General features: G+C 49.0%; 1 protein-coding gene across 3 annotated transcripts; it reads left to right on the top strand.

Moving 5' to 3' along the window:
• The first annotated feature begins 75 nt into the window (after window positions 1-75).
• On the top strand, window positions 76-14,644 carry Lyar (Ly1 antibody reactive). 3 transcript variants are annotated; one of them, XM_070012285.1, is made up of 10 exons: window positions 76-190; window positions 6,184-6,358; window positions 6,799-6,913; window positions 8,678-8,785; window positions 8,885-8,968; window positions 11,595-12,012; window positions 12,252-12,335; window positions 12,877-13,035; window positions 13,857-13,942; window positions 14,350-14,644. In XM_070012285.1, the coding sequence occupies exons 2-10, from the start codon at window positions 6,237-6,239 to the stop codon at window positions 14,482-14,484; spliced, it is 1,311 nt and encodes a 436-aa protein (XP_069868386.1). In that variant the 5' UTR covers window positions 76-190; window positions 6,184-6,236; the 3' UTR covers window positions 14,485-14,644. The 3 variants fall into 3 exon arrangements, with proteins under 3 accessions (XP_069868386.1, XP_069868388.1, XP_069868389.1); XM_070012287.1 differs by having other exon boundaries at window positions 77-190; window positions 12,877-13,005; XM_070012288.1 differs by lacking the exon at window positions 12,877-13,035 and having other exon boundaries at window positions 78-190.
• Window positions 14,645-15,706: the final 1,062 nt, after the last annotated feature.

The raw sequence follows: 15,706 nt of genomic DNA, 5'->3' as shown, positions 1-15,706 counted from the left end.
CCACGCCCCCTGGGCCGGGCCGACTTCCGGTTCGTCACTTCCGTCCGGGGCGTGGCCGCGGCGCGCAGGCGCGCGAGGCTGCTCCCGGTGGAGCTCTCTGCGCGGCGAGTCCCGAGGGCGGCGACGGCGGTTTCACGTGTTCCCCGTGCCGGGTGGAAGCCGTTGGCGGCCCCGGCTTGAGAAGCGAGAGGTGAGAGGTGGCTGCCCGCAGGCCGGGAGGCTCCGGGGGAGGCCGAGGCCGGCGCTGCGCCGGCGGGTGAGGGATGCGGTCGGTCGGGGTGGCCGCGCTGGGCGGGCGTCCGGGAGCACGGACGGGGGTCGCCGCCGCCCCGGCTTCCGGCCGGCTGCACGTTGGGGACCTGGCTGCTGGCGGAGACCCGTCCCCCCCCCCCCCCGAGACCAGATGAGCCGCGCTCGCCTCCAGCTGCCGGTGGCCCGGCGAGGCCCCCCTGCCCTCCGCGTCGGCGGGGGGACGCAGCGAGCCGGCGTGGGGAGGGGGCTGCGGGGAGGGAGGCCCGGCGCACGCAGGGGCCGGGCGGGACCAGCCGCGCTGGGACCCGCTCACCCCGTGGCAGGCCTCGGCCCACTCGGCTCAGGTGATGGATGGCCCCAGGTGGCGAGGGCGGCCGCCTGGGAGACACCAGCCACAACTGGCCGGGCCTCCAGTGGAGGAGAGGTGCGTGTGGACTCACATCATCACGCACTTGTCACCCCCTGTGCAGAGGGCGAGGCGGGATGGCGGGCACCGTGTGCTTGTCTGTGCTTTCTCTGAAGGAGCTTGGGTCCAGCCTAGTGCGCCAGGCCTTCGGCTCACAGGTGACCTGAACTTGAAGTTTAAAGAGCGCAGCGACTTGCTCTGAGTGGAATGCCTGGGCTTTGGGGGCTGGAGTGGGCAGCCCACCTTTCAAGTGAGCCATTTGGGAGAGGGAAAAGGCTCGGAGAACCGGGGTTGGGCATGGTGTCACTCCTGTAATCTCAGCTCCTCAGGAGCCAACAGGCATCTAGAGGATCTGGACTCAAGGCTGGTCTGGGCACAAAAATTAAACAAGACCCTCATCTCAACAAATACATTCAAGAATATCGCCCTAGCTGCTTGGGAGGAGGCTGAGTAGGAAGATCACAGTTGGAGACTGGTCCCAAGCAATTAAAAACAAATAAAAATACAGAAGACCTGCTGGGCTCTGGTGGCTCATGCCTGTAATCCTAGCTACTCAGGAGGCTATGATTTGAGGATCTCAGTTTGAAGCCAGCCCTGGCAAAGGGCAGAAAAGTCCTGTGAGATTCTTATCTCCAAGTAATCACCAAACTGGAAATAGAGCTGTGTCTCAAAGTGGTGGAGTGCTAGCCTTGATCAAAAGAGCTCAAGAACCATGTGGCCCTGAGTTCAGGCCAACCCAGGTCCTCAGTTCAAGCCAACCAACAAAACAAAACAAAACACCGAAGATGCTATCTGAAAAATAACCTAAAGCAAAAAAGAGCAGAAGGTGTAGCTCAAGTGGTCACGGCTTTTCCTATCAATTCCCAGGCCCAGAGTTCACACCCTTTACCATCAAGCAGGGGAGGGACATTATTTTTGTAAGAAAACAAAAAAATACACAAAAAACGTAGAGGAAGAAGATTTAAACGTTCCAATAGGAGAAGCAGACTTTCTGGGATGTGCTGGGAACAGGGTGGGAGAACAGGCACTCACGAGGCAAGTTTCTTGACTTGTCCCGGGGAGGTCTTTCTATAGCTTTGAGTGCTCTGCTATGCTCCACACAGCTTAAGGAGGTAAGTGTCAGGTCTATCTAACAGACGGCAAGTTCTGGGAAGTTTCAGGGATCCCTGGCAATGGCAGAGACAGGTCCTTTGCTTGTGAATCTAGGCCCAGTCCAACACAACCGGGCCACTGCCTTGATAAGTGAAGACCCGGCTGCCCGGGGTCCTTTGCAGGTTTCCAGTCTTGCTGGCATCTGCCTTCCAACCTAGCAATGCCGGTCTATAACCCTGTGATCTTGCCTGTCATGTTGTCACGGGGGTGGCCTGCTGACCAGTGTGGGCTGGCTTTGGGTTCAAATATTTATATGTGAAAAGTCTCCTCTCCCCCTTCCGCTCAGAATGAAGAACTTCAAATGGAAAGGTAAGGCAGAGCTGGAGCTGGGCCGTGGGACAGGCCACACAGCCCCCTGAGCCTTCTCGGCTCTGATGGGCAGTGGTGGTATGCTCCCTGCCCCCCTGGAGCTGGATCATCAGTGTGAAGTGGCTTTGTTGTGAGCTGAGGACCCTGTGCTCAGGCCCTTTCTCAGTGGAACATCGACCGAAGTGCCCCCTAGGACCTGGCTGCTTGCATAAGGCCTGTGTCTGGGTGGCACAGTTCTGATACATACGTAGAACTCTGCAAATATCCACTGAGCTGGGTGCTCATGACTCACCATACCGGTGGGCTAAGCCACCCCCAGCCCTTGTCTTGGACATACCATCTCTCTAAAAGAAGACTCAGAATTGTCATGGCTGTAATTAGGATTTGCTCAGGGAAGGCAAGGGCAGGGAGGTGAGGGGTGTCTCTTATGTGGGTCCCCTGTGAAATGTTGCCCTCTTATACTGGGGAGGTAAGACTTGAGCTGTGTTCTGTCCCTAGTGTTCAATGTCCTGACATTATAACTTCTCTCATTTATCTCAAGTCATCTGGATGATGTAGTGTTAACTTGTTCAGTTGGGGCCATGTCTGCTTTGTTGGTTAGCATGGGATCTTTTCAAAGCTGGTGGTTCACGCTTGAGCAGGTGGGAGAGCTGCCCTGGGACAGGGTCTGCACAGGGTTTGCACCCTGTTGCAGTTGGCTGGTGTTGATGGTTCTGAGCTTGTCATTCTCTGTGCCCAGGCAAGAAGTACTTACTGTGGAATGATGAGCATTGTGTTGGGGAGGAGTCCCTAGGCCAGCATGAGTGTAGTCTAGGTGACTCTTGGGCTGGTGCAGTGTGTCCTCAAAACTAAGCTCCTTACAGATCTGATCTCCTTAGCCAGGCAGCAGACGCACTGTTCCATTTCATCCTACAGCAGACAGTAAGAGGCTGGAAATAAACAGGTGGCAGACCAACAGAAAGGGCTGATGAGATGTCCGGTAGACATGTGGCCCACTCCCATGCCCAGAGTGGCCATTATGCTGTACTTCAGAGAGTGTGATTGCATGGCTTCTTTTCAGGTCTTGCATTTTGTTTCCCTCTTGTCTTTTGCAGGCCTCTATTTTTTTCTTTTTTTTTTTTTTGCCAGTCCTGGGCCTTGAACTCAGGGCCTGGGCACTGTCCCTGAGCTTCTTTTGCTCAAGGCTAGCGTTCTACTGCTTGAGCCTCAGCACCACATCTGGCTTTTTCTGTTGATGTGGTACTGAGGTATTGAACCTAGGGTTCCATGCATGCTAGGCAAGCGCTCCAACACCAAGCCACATTCCCAGTCAGGCCTCTTAATTCTTGACAGCATGTCCCCAACAGATCATCCTGTGGATGGAGAAAGTGGGGGAAGGGGTGGTCCTCCAGTTGGATCTCAAGGTTTGCTGAAGCCTTTCTCCTACCCTTCTCCCCTTGAACAGGAAAAGGTGGTCCTCAGTAGCCCAGGTGGGAAGTCCTAAGCAGCCACAGGCAGGACTGTAAATATAAGACAACATTCAATAGATCTAGGCCATGAATGATGTTATAAATATCCAAATGGCCTTTCACAGACCATTTGTTCCACACCTCTGGGCTAAGCCACAGTTATGGTTAGCGGGCTGTTCTTACTGTTTTCATTGTAAAAAGGCTTTATCTTTTTAAAAAATTATCTTTATTAGTTGTACAGATGAGTTGGCGCTTAACAAAGCAGTTTGTGAGTACAATGCATCTTGGATCAGTGTTGCCCTTTCAACATTTTTATCCCTTCAGCCCACCCCTTTTACTTTTTAAAATATTGTGGTATATATGATAAATTCTTGACTATATTTTCCCCCCACCTCTCTCCTTACCCCTTCTTGCAAGTACCTGTTTCCTAGTGCTTATTTTGTTGGGGTTTGCCTTTGTCTAAGGAATTAAATTATTTGTGTTCTCCTTAGGGTCTACCATATTTGAGTTAATACATTTGTAACTACTTACATGCCACCCGATGTGTTTACTTTTAGATTTATAGGCAAATGCTAGTTGCTGCAAATGAGTGACACACATAATCTTTGTTTTCCTGGGTCTGACTTATTTTGCTTAATATAATTTAGCTCAAGTCTTTCCATTTCCTCATGAATGGTACAATTCCATTCTTTCTGATGGATGTGTAAAATTTGTGTGTGTGAGTGTATGTGTGTAAAACATCTTCTTGATCCATTTGTCTATTGAGGGACAGCTGGTCTGATTTCATATTTTGGATATGGTGAATAGTGCTGCATTGAACATGGTTGTGTTGGTGGCTAACCTTGCTTGTGATCTATTAGATAAATGAAGGGCTTTAAATTTTTTTAGTGAGATGTCTGGCTTATGCCTATAATCCTAGCTTCTCATGAGGCTGAGGATCATGGTCTAAAGTCAATAAGAAAGTCCATGAGACTCTTACCTCCAATTAACCAACAAAAAGCTGGAAGTGGAGCTGTGGCTCAGCACATTTGAGTGAATGAACTAAGGGAATGGCATCCAGGCCCCAAGTTCCAGCACCAGCACCAGCATACAAAAAAAAGCTTTTTTGGCAGATCATTTGTCTGGTCACAGGTGCTTCTACCTTGTGTATCCATCCGTATTTCTTCCATCCTTACATAAAAGTAGCCCACGGGCCTCATTCTAGCCTCACTGTGCAGTGAGGCTGAGTGGTGACCTGACATTTGCTGGACCTGTCTGCCTTGCCCAGAATGGGAGCTGTGGTTGTGTTGAGTATGGTCCCAGCTTCCTGAGCTCCAACAGGCAGATGAGATGACAGTTGATGTTGCCACCCTTCTGGGCCTCGTCCTGGGTACTTTCCTCTGGATGGGTGCCAGGCTGCAGCCAACCATATGCCTTTCCTTCCTAACCCACCCTGGCATGTGAGGTGTCCAGCAGTGTGCCCCACAGAGTGCCCCACTCCAAGGGTGGACAGCAAGACATGATGTACATTTCCATTCAAGGCTGAGTGGGCCAGGCTCAGCAGTGGCCTGGAGATGGTGATGGATGTGTGACACTTCACTCCTGTGAATGAGGTCAAGAAGGAATTTATTGCAGGGGTGAGGGGGAGGGAAGGGAAGGGAGGGGAGGATAGTATTTGTCCCTTGACCCTCATTCTGAGTCTCATAATGAGGGCAATTCTGAGTTGAACAATTCTCAGTATTTTTCCTGTGAGCCTTGTTTATGACAACCAACAATGGCAGCTAGTGATTAATGATTATGGAAGCATGGAAAGTCATGGGGACTAACTATTGTAACATTTGTGGCAGAGCACGTGCACACACACACACACAGAGGAGATTTTGAATGCTTGCCGTATATATGTGCAGACACATCTGATGTCAGGCAGTGTTCAGGAGCTAGCACTTCTGGGTCTGGAGCCCTCCAGGACCCAGTACTCCGTGGCTGCAATACCCAGCTATGGTTTTGTTCAAGCCACGAGGAGGAGGCCTCTCATCAGGAGTCCTCGCTTAACAGCTGTGGTACCAGCGACCCTATAGGAATGCCCTCGTGTCCCGAGCTGTGTGAGGCCTCTCGGTACACTCCCTGACTTGCACTCTTGCTTGGTGCCCTAAAGTCCCCTGGACTGCACACCTAACTTACGATGCCTTTTACAAACTTTACTGTGTGTATTTTTTATGGAGATCATAAGGATGGGCTGGGGGAGAGCTTAGAGGTATTAGGGAAAGGCAGACTTACCCATAACACCAGTAACCCAGTTCTTTATCTGTGAGTGCCAGTCTGCCAGGCTTAAAGCCTGATTCTGTGATTATGTGTCCTGGGACAAGTTACTTAGTACCTTTGGACCTCAATTTCCAAGGGCTACATAAGTTGATCCAGTGAAGCTCTTTACATAGATCAACACATACCAAACAATGGCACCAGTAGCCATCAACACCAGTGGTATTTTACTTACTGGGATGATAGTACTTGATGGTGGGTGGTTAGCTTTAAATCTGTTATTTTCCTGTGAAGTTACAGTTGAAAAGTTGGTTGTTTGAGTCATTGTGGGAATAGAAGTTTCATTTTAGTAATTCTTTTTTTCTCTTTTTCTTCTAGGACAAGAGTTAAAACCACCCTGGGATTGAGAGTATCTAGTCAGATAGATAAAAATGGTATTTTTCACATGCAATGCATGTGGTGAATCAATAAAGAAAATACAAGTGGAGAAGCACGTGTCTGTGTGCAGAAACTGCGAGTGCCTTTCTTGTATTGACTGTGGTAAAGACTTCTGGTAAGTTCTGTGCAGTCAGGCAGACCCACCATGGAGGGCCAGGCCACAGTGGGGGCCACTCCAGTTCTGGAAGCCTTGGTGCCACTGAGCTCAGGATAATGTAAAGAAATCTGAAGAGAGAGTCCACTGTTAAAGTGTATGTGGTTCTCTAAAGGAACTTTATGAAAGCATTCACTTTTTAAGGGTGTGGTGGGCACATGCGATTGCCCAGTGGCAGTTGCTCCCGTGGCCAGGCCCAGGGCTAAGAGGCATTTGGGCATTTTTTGTTATCAAGGGACTAAGATGTGCCCACCATGCTGAGGAGATGAATGTAACCAGGAAATGGCAAAATAACCAGGGTGCTTGTACAGTGGGCAGCGGGGGGGGGGGGGGGGGAGGACCCCGAGCAGAGCCCCCACCCTTGGCTCCAATTTAATGGTGAGACTCTGATCCACTTTCAGGGGCGATGACTATAAAAGCCACGTGAAGTGCATCAGTGAAGACCAGAAGTATGGAGGCAAGGGCTACGAGGGGAAGGCCCACAAAGGGGATGTGAAGCAGCAGGCCTGGATCCAGGTAATGCCTCCCAACCCATCCTGCTGCCGCTCAGACACCACCTCCTCCTTCCAGAAGCTCAGAGAAGCCATGCGTGGGTTGCCACGCAGACCGGTTCCAGAGGCAGCATGGCTTGGGACAGATGGAGGGCAACCTAGGCCTTCTTGAACATAGTTCTTTATTTTCAGACCTCTAATTCAATTGCTATTCCTTTGGCCTTTGATCTCTGTGTTGATAGATTCTCTCAGGAATAGTTGAGAATTCTCCATACCTTTTCAAAGCCAAACAAACTTTCTAATCTTTCTCTCCTTTTAATCATAATGTGACTTTACAGCTCAAATCATGTTAAATCTGTCATACCTGTCCTCAGAATCAGACAAGATGGAAAGATGGACACATTCCCAAAATAAGGCATTTTCTGCTTAAAGTGAGACTGTGTGAAACATAAATGGCAAAAGCAATGAAATCCCAATGTGACTGAGAAGTGTAGCTTCTAGAATGCTGCTGACCTTCTTCAGGACAGAAAGCTGGAGGAAGGACTAGGCAGGGAAGGAAGTGTTTTCTGGGTAGAAATGAACAGCTCCTCCCTGAGCAGAGACATTACCAGCTTCCTGAAGTGCTCCCCAGGGGGAGCACAGTTCCATCTGTAGCCGACCTGATATTGGCTCAGTGCTGTGTATGCTGGCAAACATCATCCTCACCGCGGTCCCTCCCTCCAGCCCCCAGACCACTAGAGGGCATCCTTAGGTTCCTCTGCCGTCATCTCCCTCTGTTCCCAGTGGAATCCTCTGAAGGAGAGGTGGGCAAATCAAAGCCCACAGGCCAAATCTTGTAAATGAAGTTTCCAGGAACACAGTCCTGCCCACTGGTTTCTGTGTTGTCTATGGCCACACTCGTGTTACAGAGGCAGCTGTGAGCAGTTGTGAGCCTGAACTGATGTTTACCAAGGAGACTGGCTTGGTTTTGAACCAGCAGGTTCTACCCTTGGGGCTGGCCTTGGCCATTTCATTCCAGCACTCTGCTCTACTGCATCTCTCATTTTCCTGTTAATCTGAACAATTGAAAGCATACTAATGCAGGAAATACACAGAGAAGGAAGCAACACAGAATCAAGCAGCCACAGGAGAATGTTGTGGATGTTTGCTGGGTTTCCCCCCAGACTGTGAATGGCTGGAAAATGTGCTCGCGTGTGCCATGCTGTTTTCCTCTGCTGATTGGTTTATTGGTTATAACCATTTTCTAAGCTTTCTTAGGAAAAAAATGTGTAAACTACTTAAGGTTTTACACAGACACCACCACATTTTTTCTATATGCAAGTTATCAATGAAAAGAAATAATTCTGTTCTTTCTGACTAAGAAAGCTTTATTTATTTTTCCTGCCACCCGGCCCTCGCTAGGACACTTAATACTGTGTTGAATAGAAATTAATGTATATATAGCCAGGAACCTGTAATCCTGGTACTCAGGCGGCTAAGACTTAGAGGAAGTCAGCCCAAGCAGAAAAGTCTTCACTTCTGCTCCAAAATAACCAGCAAAAGGCCGGGCTGGAGGTATGGCTCAGTGGTAGAGTGCCATATGTGAGCGAGCAAGCCAAGCAATAGCACCATGCTTTGAGTTCACACTGTGGTACCAGCACAGAAGTAAAAAGAGAAGCAAGTCTATGTATTTATAAATATAGGCATAAATACAGAATTTGGGCTTAGAATGTGGACTCTTTAACTATGCAAGAACTTAGTATAGCTTTCATGAAATTTATTAATTGGTTGTTAATATCTTTTTTTGTAGAAAATTAATGAATTAATGAAGAAACCCAATGTCAGCCCCAAAGTGAGAGAACTTTTAGAGCAAATCAGTGCTTTTGACAACATTCCTAGAAAAAAAGCAAAATTTCAGGTATGGTTTTGATTGACTTGCTGGGGTATCTATCAGTGACTGAGCTTGTGTGTGCTTGTCAAGGGGGTAAGTGCTTCCTTTTCTTTTTGTTCCTTTCAGAACTGGATGAAGAATAGTTTAAAAGTTCATAATGAGTCTATCCTGGAGCAGGTGTGGAGTATCTTTTCTGACGCTTCCAGCAGTGTAAGTGAAATCATTTTCTTTATTTTTTATTTTAGTGATGTTACTGGGTCTTAAGCTTGTTTTGGTTTTTTTTTTTGCATCTTTATTTTTTTTCTATTTGTGTCGGTCATAGGACTTGAACTGTGGGCCTGGGCACTGTTCCTGAGCTCTTCAGCTCAAGGCAAGCGCTCTACCACTTTGAGCCATAGCACCACTTCCAGCTTTCTGGTGGTTAATTGGAGTTAAGAGTCTCACAGACTTTCTTGCCCTTTCTTGCCTGGGCTGGCTTGAACTGCGATCCTCAGATCTCAGCCTCCTGAGTAGCTAGGATTACAAGTGTTAGCCACCAGCACAGGCTTGGTGGGGTTTTTTGGTTTGTTTTTGGTTTTTGGTTCAAGGCTTATACTCTTAGCATTTGAGCCACAGCTCCACTTTCAGCTGTTTTGGTGGTTAATTGGAGATAAGATTTTCAGACTTTCTTGCTCAGGCTGGCTTCAAACCATAGTCCTCAGAACTCAGCCTCTTGAGTAGCTAGGATTACAGGTGTGAGCCACCAGCACTTGGCTTTAGATCCAGTTTTAGATTTGAAGTTTGTAGCATTTGAAGGCCAAGATGGCAAGATGGCCTTATTTCTCAGAGAGTCTCTTTTATGAGAAGAAACGAACTAGATTCAGTACAGAAAAGAATTCCTTATTGTGCAGAGAAATGTTTTTAACCCTCCGGTTAGGTTACAGCATGAGCTAAGTCATGATGGATTTAAAAATCTGGGGGGGGGAGGGGAAGCCTAGGAAGGTGGCTCAGTGGTAGAGTGCTTGCCTCGCATGCATGAGGCCCTGGGTTCCATTCCTCAGCACCACATAAGCAGAAAAAGCTGGTAGTGGCGCTGTGGCTTAAGTGGTAGAGCACTGGCCTTGAGCTGAAGAGTTGAGGAACAGCTCCCAGGCCCAGAGTTCAGGGTTCAGGCCCCACAACCAACCAAAAACAACAATGAGGACAAAAAAAAGTCAGGCAGACCTGCAGTGGGTAAAGTAGGTGCAGACCTGGTTCAAATCATGTTGTGCTGTATGTGGAGAGCAGTATTCATTGTTGTATTTATTCTCTCACCTGGAGCTTTACTTGGGCCAGATCCTGAGCAGAAATACCAAGTATCTTGGGAAGGAAAGCCAAACAGGCTGACGTGATATCTCTGAACCCCTGTGGAGGAAACTGTTACAATTTAGTGTATTTCCTAGTGCTTCCCTTGCAGGCGTTGTACAGCGAGGCCTTAGTTCCTTCTTTTAGTGGCAGCCAGTCCTTCTTTATTTGGTCCTTCAGAGGAGGAGAGGAAGTGATGTACCCTGTCATCTGTGTGGTGATGGTGGAGCGGGACTTGGTTGCAGGCCTGTGGTGCCTCGGCCTGTGGTCCCCGCACCAGGCCGTCCTCTCGCTTCCTCTGTGGGCCCAGTGCTCCCAGGTTAGTTCAGCGCATGGCCCCGGCTCACTTCTTGGGAGGCGGGCTCAAAGAGGACTGCTGTATGTGGACTGTGCTCTGCTGATGTCACTGTTGACATGGGATCTGTGTGCTGGTTTTCATTGGGTCGTGCAGTAGGCAGAAAGTCTCTTTTATCCCAGTGCACATACTTACTTAGTTTTCTCTGGTTTTGTATGTTCTGTTGCCTGCTGTACCTGAAGCTATACACTTTATACAGAAAAGAGGTTTAGTTAGCAAAAAGTCCAAGATCGGGCAGCCCCATCTGTGGAACCTCATGAGGGTCTTCCTGGCTGAATCACAGCATACCAGATGCCCCGTGGTGGGAGTCCTGAGGGACGAGATCGTGTGGTTCTGGGAAGCCTGAAGAGTCAGGGGCTTGGTCTTTGTACAGTGAGCACTCAGGAATAACTCACCGAGGGCAGCACCCCCAGTGACCTGACCTCCTTCTACTAAGCCCCACTCCTTGAGGGTTCCAACACCACCACACCGGGGATGAGGCCTCCAGCACCTCACTGAGGAAGAGCCACACCACAGAAGGTTCATAACCTGCCATCCTTACGCTCTGCACAGGTGTCCCTGACGGTCCACTAAGAGTGACCATCTCACCTGGGAATCAGACAGCAGTGGTGCTTTGTCTAGCACCTGTCAGTGTGTAAAGCGTCCCGTGGCTAGCATCAGCACATGACCTGTCTTTTCTCGTCTTACTTTGTATCATCTATGTGAGGTAGTTAGGTCTGCCTCCATTTTACAGATGAGGAAATAGAATCGGAGTAGATCCCGTGTCCTGACTCACCTGCATAGTACCGGGTGAACAGAACTGGAACTGAACCCAGGCCTGCAGATTCGTAACCCTGATGACTTCTACCATACCTAAGTGCTCTTTTTTTTTTTTTTTTTAATATAAATGAAAAACTGAATTGTGAACAGGAATCCCATGACTGCATGCTTCAATTCTTTTATTCTTCTGTGTAATGCAGGGTGGGTGCGGGTAGATTTTGCCCTTCTCATATTTAATTGCTATACCTTAGTTGTTAAAAGGTCACGGTCATACAATGGGAGGTTATGACCATTCACCTTGAGTAGCTTATTCTGTGAGTACGTGAATAATGTGGGTGTTTGTGTTTGTGCAGTTAGATCCGCTCTTTACGTGTGTGTGTCTTGGTTCTGCCTAATAAGGATTCAGAACAGCAGCCATCCAACCAAGCGGAGAAACCACAGGCCGAAGTCTCCACCAAGGTTCTGTCCTCGAAGGCAAATGGCCCCACAGATGAGCAAGCAGAAGTAAAGAAGAATAAAAGAGAAAGAAAGGAGGAACGGCAGAAGAATAGAAAAAGGGAAAAGAAAGAACTGAAACTAGAAAAATGCCAAGAAAATGTGAGCGACCAGAAGCCTAAGAAGCGCAAGCAGGGCCTGGAGGCGGAGGAGACCCCCATGGCCAATGGCCTGGCAGGGAAGAAGAACAAGAAGAAGAAGAAGGGCCAGGGCAAGTGGGCCGCGGCACAGGGCGCCGACAGAGCGAGGGCTCCCGGGGAGGTCGCCAACAAAGAAGAGGCAAAGGCAGTGGCAGGAAAAAGGAAGCGGAGGCCTACAGAAAGTAGGTGGCCAGCTCGTGTGCTGGGTAGCTCACTCCCTAAGTGGCCACGCTGTGGAGTGGGGGCCTGTAAAGCCTCCAGGCCGAGCATGGCTGGGCATCACCTGAGCAGGTGACCTCCCTCGGTGGTGTGGGAGGGTGAACCCCACTGTGCCAGTAGAACCACCTGTGGAGGGTGTGGAGCCAGGCAGCCCCTGCGAACGGCCTGAACGCCGCAGCCTTGTTCTTGATCTTCCCAACAGCTGAAGCAGACTGTAAGAAGAAAATGAAGTTTCCAGATCATCCTGAGGATGGAGAAGTGGAGGATCTCGAGGCTCCTGGGAAAGGTATGTCTGCTGTCATCTGAATTGCTCCTGGGGGGCAGGGGGCTGTGGGAGGTCAAAATAGCCCCCTCTGCCGGGCACTTTGAGCAGAGTCCGCCTCCTGCAGCACAGTGGCGCATTTTAGAAGTAAAATCCGTGCTCTAGGGTGAGTTAGCACTGTGGTGCCCAGTGCCTTTGTCTTTGGGCTGGGTTGGAATCTATGTTAACATTCCATTATGGAATAGATGCCAAGGTCAAGGTCATTGGTTTGAAAGGGAGATGTTTGCTGGGTGCCTGTAGCTCACACCTGTAATTGTAGCTACTCAGAAGACTGAGATCTGAGGGTCATGGTTCAAAGCCAACCTGGGCAGGGAAGTCTATAAAACTCTTCATCTACAATTAATGATCAAAAAGCCAGAAGTGGTGGTGTGCTCAAGTGGTTAGTGAGCTAGCCTTGAGCAAAAAAGCTCAGGGACAGCTCCCAGGCCCTGAGTTCAAGTCCCAGCACTGGCAACCCCCTTCCTCCCAGTAAAAGAGAGAAATTTCTTTTGGTTCACGGTTTCAGGGGTTCCAGTCCATTGGGCCTGTGGTAAGACAGAGCATCATGGCGGGGACATGGGGTGCAGCCACACTGCCTGTATCACAACCAGGAAGCAGAAGGAAGAAGAGAACAAGCCCCTTTATCACCCTGAAGGTCCGGTCACTCTTAAAGGTTCCATCCAAAGTAGGGGCTTCACCTTTAACTCGTGGGCTTTAAGGGACCTTGCAGGTTTGGAGCATAGCAGTGTGCTGCTGTTGGAATGTAGATGAGCGGTGTGCTTTCCACCCCTTCCCACTTCCTCAGTAACTCCTCTTGTCCTGCCTCATCACTCACAGCTCCTGGCACTCACGGCTGCTACCCTTCTGCATTTCTGTCCCATTCATGGTGTCTGCTTGTGTCGTGCTAACTGGCCACCTATCTCCCCAGCCTCCACAGGGCCTGTCAGAAGCCAGCCCTGCCCTCAGAATGTCTTGTGCACAGAGAAGTGGCAGGGCCTCCCCTCTCCATGTGGGAAGCTCGCCTGTTACCTGTGGCCCTGCGTTCTGGCCAGCCTCTCTCTCACTGCTCAGTCCTCGTAGGTTTGCTGCATGGTGTCTACTCTTCCGTGTGCTTACAGGAGCCCAGGGCACTGTCGGCTCCCTCCTCCCTGCCAAGGCTGGGTGTACGACTTGCATAATTGCTTCTGTTGTCTTGTCCTGGTCAGGGCAGAGCTGCTTCGCCTCATCTTCCTTGCTGTGTTCTGATAGCACTGTCTTAGTGGGTATCCCATACACCAGAAACAAGTGACATGTGACGAGCCTGTCACCTCTGGGAACGGACAACTTGAAGAAGGGTGCATGGTACCCTCTGAGGTGGGATAGATGAATGGACAGCCTCGTGATGCTTTGGCATCTTGCGTGCAGGAGGTCCGGGTCATTTCCCGGAACTTAAACACAAGTACACACATTGTCCCTTTGCCCTTCTGGAGACACAACACAACCATGTCTTGTGTGTTCTTGTTGTAGGAAAATTCAACTGGAAGGGAACGATTAAGGCGGTTCTGAGGCAGGCCCCTGACAACCAACTCTCAGTGAAAAAGCTAAAGAAAAAGGTATGGCACATGAACTAAACCAGGATGGGAGAGGCTTAACTTTAAATGTATGCGTCTGTACGTTATTATGAAAGAGCAAGAGACAGACACCTACACCCCCATCAGTGATTTTCACACTGCTCGCTGAGCTCCTCAGGGGCTGGAGCTAGAATTGGGCCAGATTTCCCAGCCTCTACCAAAGCAGCTTGCTCTGAGGTATGGGCCTTGCTCTAACACTGTGTTTGAAGATTTATTGTTCTAGAAACTTGCTCTCTTGAGGATTCTAGAGCAGTGTCTTACTTAGCTCTCTCTGTGTGACCAGCACCTGGCTTGCTTTTCTTTCACTGCTGCCCAGTGTGGACAGAGAACCTTTTAAGGTCTTTTTCCAGGACAGAGTACCTTCTTGACCCTGGCTTGTCTTTGTGAAGGTTTTAGCTCAGTATCACACAGTGATGAATGACCGCCACAGATCGGAGGAGGAACTCCTAGTCATCTTCAACAAGAAAATCAGCAAGAATCCAACCTTTAAATTGATAAAGGACAAAGTCAAGCTTATGGAATGAGATTTCCAGTGTCACTGTGGATTCTTCTTTTACTGCTCTTTGTAAAACTTGGAGTGAACGATAACTCAGATTTTACTTTCTAAACATGTATTTTTAAGTTAAGGAACATATATTTTTGTTAGAACTTTTATGGAAAAATAAAATATATCGTCAAATTCTATGTCTTTGGTGACAGAAATGATTTTCTCTTTAAAAATATACTTCCATGTGGAAAATTTTCTAAAATATACAGGACAAATGCAAAAGTGATTCTCCTTTGGATCACACTGAAAAATGTTTCTTTGAACCCCATGATTATTTCAGTTAGAGGTGTGTGTGTGTGTGTGTGTGTGTGTGTGTGTGTGTGTGTTCTGGATTGTTCAAGGTTGTGGGTGGTTGTGTTGTCTAGGAGCAGTCAGGACAAGTCTGGCACTCAGGAACCCCCACACCTGCCAGAGGTGTGTATTGGCCCCCCATGGCTTAGCTCTGTGACCCTTCCCACCTTTTGCTGGCCTCCAGAAGATGGAGTTGTGCGATGGCAGCACACCACGGCCTGCTCTCTGTCAAGGAGGGAGTGTTCCGTTCTCTGGAGAGGAAGCGGGCTCTGATCAGGGATGGGAGCCAGGGGAGCTGCCCCTCCCGTGGCACTCACGGCCGCAGCTGTACTCGTGGCTGCTGTGGATGGCTGCCACTCCAACAGTTGATGGCAGAGGCGTGTGTATATGGAGGAAGCTTTAAAATTTCCACTCAAGTTTTCCCTTGGTAAAGTAGTTGGCTCCTTAGGAACCCTGGCCTTTGCAGAGTCGTTTCCTAATACCTTTGAAAAGCTTCCCATTGGGCTGGGAATGTGGCTTAGTGGTAAAGTGCTTGCCTAGCATGACTGAAGCCCGGGACTAGATTCCTCAGGACCACATACACAGAAAAGGCTGGAAGTGGTGCTGTGGCTCAGTGGTAGAGCACTAGCCTTGAGCAAAAGAAGCTCAGGAACAGTGCCCAGGGCCTGAGTTCAAGCCCCAGGACTGGCAAAAAAAAAAAACAAAACAAGCTTCCACATTATCCTCAGTATCTCATTTTTCTTTCAAAGTTAAAACTTGGGTGGACTTAAGTGGATTCCTTTGGTAATCTCACTAGCCTAGGATTGCCTTTACAAAATAATTTCCTTCCTAAAAATAGATAGGCTATTTTGTAAACAACACCTTTGGAGCTGAATAAGAAGTTTCAAGATACCCGTCTTGGTTTTTTT

The sequence above is a fragment of the Dipodomys merriami genome, unplaced genomic scaffold, assembly GCF_024711535.1.
Source record: "Dipodomys merriami isolate MVZ:Mamm:240054 unplaced genomic scaffold, mDipMer1.0.p SCAF_9, whole genome shotgun sequence".
Taxonomy (NCBI): domain Eukaryota; kingdom Metazoa; phylum Chordata; class Mammalia; order Rodentia; family Heteromyidae; genus Dipodomys; species Dipodomys merriami.
The sequence above is the reverse complement of the archived record's forward strand: the minus strand, read 5'-3'. Positions and strand labels throughout refer to the sequence as shown.

Coding starts and splice junctions, on each gene's coding strand:
- Lyar (XM_070012285.1), top strand. CDS start 6,237: ATGGTATTTTTCACATGCAATGCATGTGGTGAATCAATAAAGAAAATA. Junction 6,914..8,677: donor AGCAGCAGGCCTGGATCCAG/GTAATGCCTCCC, acceptor CTTTTTTTGTAG/AAAATTAATGAATTAATGAA. Junction 8,786..8,884: donor GAAAAAAAGCAAAATTTCAG/GTATGGTTTTGA, acceptor TGTTCCTTTCAG/AACTGGATGAAGAATAGTTT.